At 39.0% G+C, this 12500-nt stretch overlaps 1 protein-coding gene across 2 annotated transcripts in view; it reads right to left on the reverse strand.

The window, feature by feature from the left end:
* The window catches only part of LOC135212782 (melanopsin-like), a 230267-nt gene that overhangs the window by 47904 nt on the left and 169863 nt on the right, over positions 1 to 12500 (reverse strand). For both annotated transcript variants that reach the window (XM_064246563.1, XM_064246558.1), the window contains exon 5: positions 4760 to 4834. In XM_064246563.1, the coding sequence (XP_064102633.1) occupies positions 4760 to 4834 (75 nt within the window). The remainder of the gene's footprint in view (positions 1 to 4759; positions 4835 to 12500) is intronic.

The following is a 12500-nucleotide window of genomic DNA, read 5'->3' on the forward strand; positions in this document are numbered from 1 at the left end:
CGTATAATTTCTATCGCTTTTAGGCATTTTCCTCTCAGGAGCTGCCGCCTGGTTCTCTCTCGCCTGTTCTCGCCGATAATGATTCTACTCGTATTTCGCGTTTCAGGGTAGAGGGGAGCTGGGTGGGGTGTTCTAGTGGTTCTGGGCTTGGGGATGGGGGCTGGAAAAAGGGGGGTGGGCGTGGCCTGCCGCCTACATCCTGGAGGAGCTGCGTTCTCCGGAGTACCTTCTGCGTACCCTTTTATCTTCATTGGCGATAATTATTCTCATTTTATTTTATGCACGTGTTGGTCGGGATTGTAAGGGAGTTGGGGCGGGGGGAGGGGGTGTTGGGGAGTTTGTTAGGGACTGGGGAGAGGGATTAGGAAGCTTTGTTCACTTGTAACACCTTTGGTTCTCATATTTTCCTCATAATATTTACCGCATTCTTGGCTTTTTGTGAAGGCCGAGGGGACTAGCAAATTAGGCCTAACCTAGCAAAGAGAAAACTATGATAATTATAATCACTGACTCTTTAAGTAGAGAATCATCGTTGTTTACGCTTGTTTACACGGTAAATCAGTAAGTTATATAAAATCTTTCGAATACTATGGGAGAAGACTTCTAGATATTAATCTCGTTTAGGACCGTAATTCTTTTTAAGGGTACGTTCATCAGTTGCAGCTGATGGTCCATTTTGACGATAGTTGCCATTAGAAAAACAAAATGATTCATTTGGTGGATGCTGTTGCTATCGGCTATTCCGAAGTGTTTATTTTCATGTCAATAATATGTACTACATATATTCTATATATTGAATGGGTGACCACCGAGGAAAGCCAGACATCATCGGCACATAGGCCCCTGAGCAGGCGTGGCGCCAGCCAACTTGTCCCATAAATAGGTGCAGTAAATCCGTGAACCGGAAAAGTAACATTCACTGACGCTTCCCTCTCTAATGAAACACATCAAAGGTTTTTATGCGAAAATGTAAGCTGTTTTGACATTAATTTTGTAGTTGGTAGTGGTATTTTGGATCTTTCGTAGAAAGTGGCTCCCAAAGGTTTTCTAGGACTAATATTTCTTGGGTGTCATTATCATTATGATATTTGTAGTCTTTTGTTTATGTATTTGCGGTCATCCCAACGGGGTTGTACTAAACACGTCACAAAGGTGGATACATACCGGGTTTAAAAATCGTGAGGGTCACTATTAAGGAACCATCCGTCATTTATTTGTTTTTATGTTCTATGCCTCATCACTGAGAAGTGCTCCAACAATAAACAAAGCTGCTGATGATGCTGATGACGTCATAAGAAAATTGTAACTGGGTCTGGCGTAATCCTCAGATACAATAATAAGCCAGCTGTCTGCGTCGAAATACCCCGTAAAGAGTAAGAGATGTGGCGGAGATTTTGGGTCTGGTAGTTACGGGGATGTCGTGTTCTATAAAACTGTCAGTCTCGGGTTCGTAATACCGCGGCTCGCTGCCACCAAGGATGCAATATTAGCGTCATGTGTTTCTGAACACCAAACTACGGAGGTTGCACGAATAGTTCATCGATGTGAGGAAGTTGAGGCCATAAACAGTGTAAAGAGCGAAGAACGGTATCAAGAGAATTTGAGTTAAAGGATGAGAATAGAAAGTCAAAGGAAGCAGATTTGTAAAGATTAAGAGATGGGATAAAATAAAAACAAAAAAAAAGAAAAGCAAAGATAGTGAAGAAAAAACGAAAGGATAATGGTTTAGATGCAAATGGGTAAAAAAGTAAAAAAGTTAGAAAGATTAATAATTATCAGAGTTGTGAATGTAACGGGAGGAAGAAATTTTGCATAAACAAAGCAAAAGAAGAGTGGTGAAAAATTACTTAAGAATGGCGAGTATTGAACCTAAAATATGATATTTAGACATTTAATATTAAAGAAAAGGTTGTATAAAAGTAAAAAAAAAAAAAAAAAAAAAAAAACCAACTGCTCTCTAGAATCGAAAATATATTTGTAGAACTTAACCTCATTTATTCCATGACAACATAATATGAAATGGAACTTGCCTCTCTCTCTCTCTCTCTCTCTCTCTCTCTCTCTCTCTCTCTCTCTCTCTCTCTCTCTCGCCTCCTCTCCTATCTCTTATCTCTCTCTCTCTCTCTCTCTCTCTAACTAAAAATATATGTAGCGCAATTCAAATGATTGAAATATTTATGGAGTAATATCTAATTATTCAATAAAAAACAAACAATATTAAAAGATATAAGCCCTTCCGCCTTTAATATATATCTTGAACACATTCATAAAAAGCAAAATAATCAAAGAATAGAAAATATCAGAAGGGACTGAAAATATGTATATTTAGCGCAGCTCAAATGCATTATTAATATTTTCATGACTCATTAAACTACTTTAATTAAAAAGAAAATACTGAATAACTTAGAAACAGAAAACACTAATAGGACCCTAAACATAATTATGCCATGTTACAGCACTTGAAAAGAATTTTAAAATATTAAGAAAAGTCTCTAACAGTTGAATACTGAAATTCATACTTAGCACGACTCGAATGCAATATTAATATATTTATGGAATATTAAAGTACTTTGAAAAATCCTTAAGATTTAAAAAAAAATGTATCTTAACAAAGTGATCTAGCTCAGCTCAAAGCCTCATTCAGCTACTCCTTCTGAAAAGGAATTCCTTTAAATCGATGTGCCGGTAGTCAAGCAGTGTGGCGTTATGTTCTCTGAAGGTCACCTGTCTCTGCTTCCTTTTTTGTAAGTTCTATGCTCCGGCGAGTCTATTCAGAGATCGGGGTTCTGTGACCCCTTTCATTAGAAAGTCTCAAAAATCTCGGAGGGTGTATTGTTGTATCTAGAGCATATGCTATGGATACGTAACGATTTCTAATACCGGTTTGCAAGGTCGTCGTCTTCATTACGAATATCTTTCGGTATCTTTCATTTGAAGGTATTTTAGTTTTAATATCGTTGCATGGATCCGTGAAATTGGGCTGGTCGCGACTGTAGAATTTTGTAACTTTGATTATAAATATTTTTTCCCCTCAAGTTTAGCAGTTGGTGACATTTACCAGATACGTATGCAATTGCAACAACCATAGTGCCCTATTAACTTCTCGAATTGTTCACACTTTTTGGATGCGCTTCTCACGCTTGTCACCACAAGGCCTTAGATCCAAATGCAAGAATATGAAGTAATTCTGATGTCCGTAGAAGGATTGGAGCCCGCATCCTGAGTATCAGAACGAAGTCACGTTGCCGAGCCAGACCGGAAGACACACCCAGCGAAAACTTGATGCGTCTGATCCTTTTGTCTAAGATGTTTTGGAACTATTTTTTTCCTTCTTCTTCCTCTTCTTTTGAGATGGTTCACCCCAGTTGTGTTTGATTATGTATTTGTACATATATACAGTCCACATTATGTATATATTTATGGATATTTTTTCTAACTTTAAGGTGGGTGGCCTTTGAAGCGTTAATCTTTTGGCTCTTAGCAAGTCTTGTTTGGAAGAGGCTACTAAAGTAGATTCACATCAACCGTGCAGTCCCTTACGACGCTCCTGATTGGCTGTCGATAAGCCAATCACAGGGCTGGAAACTCTCAGTCTCTCTCGAGAGTTCTCATAGGCAGGGTGTGTGTTCCACCTCTCTTGAGGGATACGTCTTTCAAATGTATCCCTCAGGAGAGGTGGAGCATAAATCCTGCCTATGTGAACTCTCGAGAGAGACTTGAGAGTTTCCAGCGCTGTGATTGGTTATCAACAGCCAATTAATAGCGTCGTAAGGGACTGGCCTAGACATCAGATGCACAGTTGAAGTGAATCTACTATAGCTGTATGCAATCTTCCTCCATGATTGCAACTCATCGCAGTTAACTATCTACCAGGTTTTTAATTCACTGCTTGGGTTAGGAGAGGCACAGTGGGTTGTATTCAGTTCTAATCGGTCTGCCTCAGTGGGGAATCGAACTAGAATCTACTTATTGGTGTTGCAAGCGTTCTGACTACTTGACTGAGATGGATAAGAACTTTTTAGAATAGGAGAAGCTGTACAGTGGTTAAATTTGGTTCATGCATATCGGATTTAAAAGGGAAACTTAGAATTTTAAAATATTTAGATTCATGGGTGGGTCCTAACAGGTCCTAGTTTTAAACTTCAATGAAGGGAGGATTTAACTGTATCTAGATATCAAATACAGAAGCACCAAGTGTTTGCTGAATGATATAGAGCCATATCATAATGGAATATAGATTATTTTAGCAGTGTTACAAGTTCACCAAGTATTTCAGATCAAAAATGCCTAGAGACCGACCAATTTTAAAAGTTTAGGAATTTGCATGGGATTAAATGTTTTGCAAACTTTTAGGAATTACTTACGCAGTCGACCACTTCTGAAAAACGTTTCGTTCCTAATTTTGTAAAAACGACATATAGGCTTCTTTGGTCTTGATGTGACTCATTGATTTTCACATAAGGCTTCTAAGGTCTTTCTGTAAAGTCAGAAAAAGCTTCTTTTTTTGTTCTTAGGAGGCAGCTTGTTGTGAAAAATTTCTCCTAGGAGACTTATGGAAAAGAAAATACTGTTGTACAGTTATGTTGGCAGTAATAATAATCACTTAATAATAAATTAATATTTACAATACAACGAGTGTACTTGATGGAAAAGCTGCTGAATGCACGTGTGTGTGTATGTGTGTGTGCGTGAGAGAGAGAGAGAGAGAGAGAGAGAGAGAGAGAGAGAGAATATCTGTTAAATATCCACAAATACTCACCCGTAGCCCATGCAGTGGAGTAAATAAAGCTTCCGAGTATCAAAAGGTAGACGTACTTCAGCTGTAGCCATTCGACTGGAAGTAAAGAAATACACAGATTATTTGTTGTTTCCTTTTGTCGTGGGCAAGATTGTGTGTTAAGTATTAATAGAAAAAGTACATACATACGTTTATAAATTTATCGTCACACATTTATTAAAAAAATAGGAACTATTTTTCTGGGTGCGATTTTATTTTATTGCTGAATTACTGCAACCATGTCTCAGTTTCGTGTTTACTGTGCAACTGTGAACGTATGCCAATGAACGATCCATTTCCCATAGTCACCAGCAACACTTGCATTAGAGAGAGAGTGACCTCATAACGTCTTCATTCCCTTACACTTTCTTTTCTGTATGTGGCTTTCACTGAAAGCTTTTAATCAGAAGGGGGAATTCAATGAGGAAGCTCTTCTTTTCATGGTGGGATTCGAATCCACACGTGGTTAAAAGTGACGTCATTGTTAATCCTTAAGAACTGGGGATTAGCTGTTACCTCACTTTGGAGTCGCTGTTGCTATCAAGAGCGCATTACTTTAAGCCTACACAGTCTCGCATCTGTTGATACTCAAGCACGCAATGACGTCGCCTTTTGTGTGAGAGAATATTTGATTTAGGCCTTTCGGTGCGATAGTTGAAGCAAAAGTTTAGTGCTGAACTCGAATAATGGTATTAGGCGGAATGTCATTATTTTGAATAATTATAAAAGTTCGTTTGTGCATGACACTCTAAGTCCTTGTCGGTTTTTTTGCACTTGAAGCTGTGCTGCGCACTTGCCGGGAAACATGCTGATGATTATTATTGTACACTCTGGAATTTACATGGAATCAAATAATATGTAATTCACCCATTGGCAAAATTTCACAAACTAATGCACTGTTGCAGACCCACCAGCAATAGCAACTATGACACTTCAGAGACCATCCTTTATCCTTTCACCTCTCTCTTCCCCTTCCTTTTTTCCCCCAGCTATTTAGGCTATTGTATCTTCTCCTTTTATATGTGGTGGTCCTTGGTTCTCCTCTCTTCAGACTTCCTTCCATTCTTTGATCAGTGACCTCCAGGATCCTTTTCATCATGCTCAGTGCTCTTCAGAAGTCTGCATCGACTGGATTTTTCGTTTTCTGTAAAAGAAACCTATTCAGATGACTTTGTCTGCCTGTCCGCACTTTTTCTGTCCACCCTCATCTCTTGAGGCTAGAAGGCTGCAAATTGGTATTCGGATCCTCCGCCCTCCAATTATCAAACATACCAAATTGCAGTCCTCTAGCCTCAGTAGTTTTAATTTTATTTAAAGTTAAAGTTAGTCATGATCGTACTTCTGGCAACGGTATAGGAAAGACCTCCACCGGGCCGTGGTTAACGTTTCATGGGCCGCTGCTCTTATAACAGTATACGGAGACCATATTTACTTGTTTTATATTGTCTCTCGTTCAGACTTTTGGAGGGGAGGCCGGAGGGACGGGCGACGCAGCGGCCTTATCTCGTCCAGGCTCATAGGAGAAGGAGAAGGGGAAGTTAAAGCAGTTTTAACCCTTTGAGAAGCGATTCCGGCTGTCTTGAAATAGTGAGGGCTACTGAATATTGGAAAATGAAGTCACGGAGAGAATTCCGAAGCTTATCAATAGAAAAGAAAGAGTTCTCAAACTAACCACCTCGATAATTTCTTATTGCCATTTCTTTAGATGCGAGAAGCGGTGGCCTGACGAGTGTTACGAGGTGTCCTGAGAGGACGAGGGATATTCAACAAAGAAAAATACCTGCTACAAAAATTCTTATATTAAATAAAGAGTTTGTCATTGGGATGAAGGTAAGAACTTAGGCAGCTAAGTCTACGGTCTGCTCTATGAGCAAGAGTCCGTGCTGGCATAAGGCCTGCTTAATCTCAAAGAACAACAACAACAACAGGCAGCTAAATAAACCACATTTTCTTCTAGAAACAGATTTTGGGACTTGAAAATACCTCTCCAAGAGAAGGTTGAATCGCTTTTCCATCAAACGGATTCTCGTCGTAGGGATTTAGTGCCGTCAGTTCACCTCACCGGGGCCCCAGTAGGCATTACTAAAAGTTCTTTACAGTGTCCCTTCTACCCATAGCTGCAACCACTTTCATTCCTTTTACTGCACCCCCGTTCACATTATCTTTCATCCATCTTACTACCCACCCTCTCCTAACAATTCTTTCATAGTGCAACTGCGAGGCTTTCCTCCTGTTACACCTCTCTACTCTCAGTTTCCTTTCCAGCGCTGAATGACCTTATAGGTCCCAATGCTTGGCCTTTCGCCTAAACTCTATATTCCATTCTATTAAAAGGATTCTAAGGCTCGAATTCTATCAATTGAGGCTTGAATAGGATCTTTGATTGGCGTTCCCCTGCGAGATAGTTTTCCTTCATTCTAATTCTCTCCTCTTTTCTTTCTATTTTACGTTATCCATTTTTTGAACATTAAGAAAGTATAGCCCGTTAGTTTTTATAAATAACACCGAGATTCTGTCTCCTCCTTTAGAGACTTTGTTTTGAAGTCGAAATAAAAATAAATAAATCTCAGAATGAAGACGGGTTGTATCCAATATATTATTCTTGTCAGACAAAGGAGGCTCGTCACGTTTCACAAATCATTTGTATTCTAAATCGATTCTCGTACCCTGCGTGGTAATTACGCCCCAGCAGAGACCCAGAGTGTCTTTAGTTCACACGTGCGTGTTTTATATGGCTCTCATTAATGGGAACTGGAACCCAGTAACCCATTACGTTATGAGTTCTTGAGTGGGGTTTTCAGCATCGATGTCAGATTATATATATAAAAAAACAATTATGTATTTTCATGTTTGCAACTGGATTGATATGCTGAGGTTATTCCATTAAGAAGGACTTGGTTTCGTGTCTTTTTATTGAAGGAGAGAGCGGGGTGTGAAGCGGGTGGTTGGTGTTCATGTTAGTCACAAGTTTCTTTTTACGAAAATTTCATCAGAGGTGGCTTCACGACTGTCTACTAGGGATTCGATTCGGAGAGAAATAGGTTCCTGGAAATGGAACCATTTTTCGTGAGTGGGGAAGGAGGAGTTGCTCAGCCTTGGCGGAAATTTGTGGTCCCTGGGCACTGTTGTTACCACTGCATTTGGTGATTTAAGTCATACGTGAATTCATGTGTTTTGTTTTCTTGTTTGGAAAGCAATCCAGTAGAGTTGTAGAATTCGTGTGTTCTAATCCCATTACATATACAGATAGATTTTTTGGTACGTACGATGGAGATGTATTCATTCACACTTGTGTGTGTGTATCCGAAAAAATTCTTGGTTGGTTATCGAAGAGATTTCGTGGAGAATGAGCGTTCTACCAAAAATGGACAAAATCGGTTTTGGGTTGGGCAGATAATGACTATATATATATATATATATATATATATATATATATATATATATATATATATATATCTAGGGTGGCAGTATTCACTAGTGATGGTATATATCAATGTTAGATTATGGACTTTTAATTCCTTTTTCGTTGTGTGGGTTGTAAACTACTTTCAGAGTGTTTTCTAGTTATGATTTTTTATATATATATGGACTGTTGATTAACTGATTGAATCTATGTTAACTAGAACGAAAACTGTTGAGATATCAGATTATTTATATTAATTGATTATTTATTTTACGGTAACTCATACATTAAATGACCAAAGTTGTAACTTGTTCTTGTGTGTGTTGAGCGGGGGGTTGTGTTGTTAACAGGAAATAGATCTGAAAAATTCAAGCACTTTCGCTGGAGCAGGTCTTTTAAAAAACAATGCGGTCATTGTTTGGAAACGGGGCGCGGGGAAAACAATCGTTGCCTGGAACACAATTCCTTCGGATTTTCTTCTGCTTTTGTCTCGAATTTCCATTCAATGGAGTGGAGTCTGTGGGAAGGAATTTCCGTGATAAATTTTCCCTCTCTCTCTCTCTCTCTCCGTAGGGGGGATAGTGCCGTCAGTGCACCTCATTCGGTGCAATGTAGGCATTACTTAAGGTTCTTCGCAGCGTCTTTTCGGCCCCTAGCTGCAACTATTACTTTCATTCCTTTTTACTGTACCTCCGTTCGTATTCTCTTTCTTCCATCTTACTGTCCAACCTTTCCTAACAATTGTTTCATAGTGCAACTCCTCGTGTAACACCTTTCGAACCTTTTACTGTCAATTTCCGTTTCAGCGCTGAATGGCCTTAGTTGCCCCAGTGCTTGGTAATGCCAAAAATCTATTATATAAATCAAATCTCTCTCTCTCTCTCTCTCTCTCTCTCTAGTCACAAAATCAATAGACTCCTGTTGTTAAATAGTAGTTACCTTCATAAAAAAATTGATAGATTTATATTACGTTTTGTTACAGATATTAATTCCTTCCCTTTGACCTACTCTAGGTATTCCCGCCTGAGCTGTGGGATGGAAGTGGTGTTTTGCCGTTCATAATTTGACAATCTTAATTGCTTGACTCTTCGTTATAACGTTTCCCCCTATTTTTTTTACCCTCTTAATCGTGCTCGTTAACCGATTGATATTAAATTTATCTGGCGTTGAAATAGAAGTTTGGCTAAAACAATTACGTAAATGCTAAAAGATACTTCTTGATTAAAAATTGTTCTTACAAACATACTTTCAAATTATCCCCCCCCCCCCCCCACCCCCGCCCCACACACAAACAATTTAGACTAAGGCCAGGAGTACATGAGTCACTCTTTGGCGCCACGTCGTGGCGTCGGTGTGTGGCGGGGATGATGTGGCTTCTCATAGGTTTCCATTGTTTAGAAGCTGTGGCGGGGATCAGTGACAGCTCGCCACAGTCGCTTAGCACAGATGCTCGTGTGCGCGACATTTCTTATAAATATAAATAATAGATATAAATAATAGAAACTTATGGGAAGCCACGTCCCCGCCCACACACCGAAGCCACGACGTGGCGCCACAGTGTAAATTGTGTGTGTGTGTGTGTGTGTGTGGGTCATTTAAATGTATGTTTGTAAGAGCAATTTTTAATCAAGAAGTATCTTTTAGCATTTACGTAATTATTTTAGCCAAACTTCTATTTCAACGCCAGATAAATTTAATATCAATCGGTTAACGAGCACGATTAAGAGGGTTAAAAACGAAATAGGGGGAAACGTTATAACGAACCGTCAAGCAATTATAATAGTTTAAGAACAGCAAAACACCATTTTCATCCCACAGCTCAGGCGGGAATACCCGGAATAAGTCAAACGGAACGAACTAATATCTGTAACAAAACGTAATTGTATATATGTATCTTGAACCATGCACTTATTTCAGTTAGTTATGGCAGGCTACCTCGAGCTTTTGTTTACAGTTGACCTTGACTCAACCTAGAGCCATTAATCTTCAATGAGATATGACTATACTTTGTTTTTTCCATCTGTCCATCCGCCTGTGGTGGTCGCGCATGGTAACACTGCATCCCGGGCTTTAAATATTTAGGCTATGTGTAAGTTTTAGGTAAATAAAAGGATATCTGGGTGTACATTTGCAACTGAGAAGTATTTTAATAATTTACTGTATGTGAAATTACACCGTTAATATTCGAAATAGGATATTATTTAAAGCACGGGATGCAGTGTTACCATGCGCAAACACCACAGGCGGATGGACAGATGGAAAAAAACGGAGTATAGAACTATCTATTTTCCATCAACCTTGACGGTTAACCACAACATTTCCATGAAACTTGGAAATACTATCTGACATAGTATTTCCATATAGGTAAAAATAGTGGTCTCCGAAATATTTTTCCTGCTCCATACCACCAGATTCGTATGATGTGGGAAAATTGTCACACGGACCCAGTATCGACTTGTAGTGAATAGTGAAAAAACCGCAAGCTCGAGAACAGAGTAGATATAATTCACTGAGTTTCGAGACGTCATCGCGTCTCCTCTTCATTGAAGCTCGGTGTATCTGAGAGAGGTGTGTGTATTTGTCTTCCGTTCTCTGGTATTTTAACGAAATGATGTTTATATATGATCAAGAATTGCCGCGAGAGAGTACATCGAATTTGGATTCTACTAATAGTGATGAGGAGGTGCGTTTTAATGATTAGGCCGAAGCTGGAGAAAAATTAAAGTTGTTACCGAATCGCTCAGATTCGCCATGCAAATTTGAATGAATAGAAATGATTTGAGGAAGAGCCAGGCATAGGTGTAAATAAAATAATTGAATCATGAAACAATTAAATTGGTCATAATTGTTTTATTTATTCATTTATTTTGGAAAGAAAGATGACAGCACAATATTTTGCTCACAATTCTAATCATACTGCTTGTACAAATTTGGAGGTGTGCATTATTCTTTAGATTAGTGGTTCCCAAATTGGGGTCCGCGACACATTGAAAAAAATTAATATTTCTTCAAGTCCAGAAACAAATTGTGGCTGTTTCCACCAGTTTTACTTTGTATTGAATTTAAAGCAATAAAAATATTGGAAGTATTTTATATATTTACTTATACTTACTTTGTGCAGGAATCTGCAAATATTAAATGTACTACGTTGTACTGGGTATTCCGGTATGACAATGATAACTTTTGATTGGCTGGGATCCTCTGCTGGGACTCATATCTGGGAGTCCTTGGTACGGTCAAGTTTGGGAACCACTGCTTTAGACTAGGCCTAACTGAACTACTTTCATGATTTACATGTTCTTTTTGACATGTTATTGCGCTTTCATTAATAAAGTATCCTTACATCTTTTGCAATTTGAGGGTAATTTCTGTGTCTTGTCCATTTTGCAAACCTGCTAAATAATTAGGATCTGCAGATAAATCTGGTAAAGTCATTTTCCTTGCTCTCTTCCCTATGAAAGCACTTCTCTGGGAATAGTCTGAAGGTCATATAATTGCGCCAGTCTTCTGGGTGTCATTTCAGCTACTTTATTAAGGTTGTATAAAAAATTTGGTCCCCTTGCAACAACCAGTTCTTTGTCCACTTGGGACGCTACCTTTTCCTTTTGTTGAGGGCAACCGCTGTCCCGATAGTCTCCGCTAAGAGACATGTTGCTCCCTCGCTTCATAACACCGACTCAGGTTGGCTGTCTGTTTGGTTTGAGCTCGTGAAAACTCTTCCAACTTGTTGCTTAGGTTTGATGAGCGTGTTGGCCAACATGTCTGACCGTGTGAAACCGTGGCCATCAGTGAAACACCCTTGAGCAGTTTTCTCATTCTCCTAAGTTTTCTTGTTTTTGTATAACTGGGTATTTCTCTCTCTCTCTCTCTACACACACACACACACACACACACTGTCTCTCTCCCTCCCCTCGCTCTCTTTCTCTTTCTCTCAGTCACTGTGTATTTCTTTACCTACACTCACACGCCTCATCTTGCTACGGAGATTCTGACTCGCTCTTCTTAGTTTTTATGCAAGTTGGAGATGTGATTCCCCGATGTAGATATTATGTTGATTTGTCTATTTACATGTTAATGACGTGTCAGATTCCCCTTTGAATGCGTTAAATTGAGAGACGGATTTCTCGATTTTTTGAGAGCCGGTGTCGTCTCTGACTTGTTTATTCGTTCGCAATATTTTGGATGTACAGTTTCTCTTAGGCAAAGTATGATAATTTCATTGTAACAAATCCATTTTTGGAGGAAGAATTAGAAAGTTATGATATTCTTTTAACTGTAACAAAACTCATTAGTTTTATAGGGTTACGTATCAGAGATAGT

The sequence above is a fragment of the Macrobrachium nipponense genome, chromosome 19 (assembly GCF_015104395.2).
Source record: "Macrobrachium nipponense isolate FS-2020 chromosome 19, ASM1510439v2, whole genome shotgun sequence".
In the NCBI taxonomy this organism is placed as follows: domain Eukaryota; kingdom Metazoa; phylum Arthropoda; class Malacostraca; order Decapoda; family Palaemonidae; genus Macrobrachium; species Macrobrachium nipponense.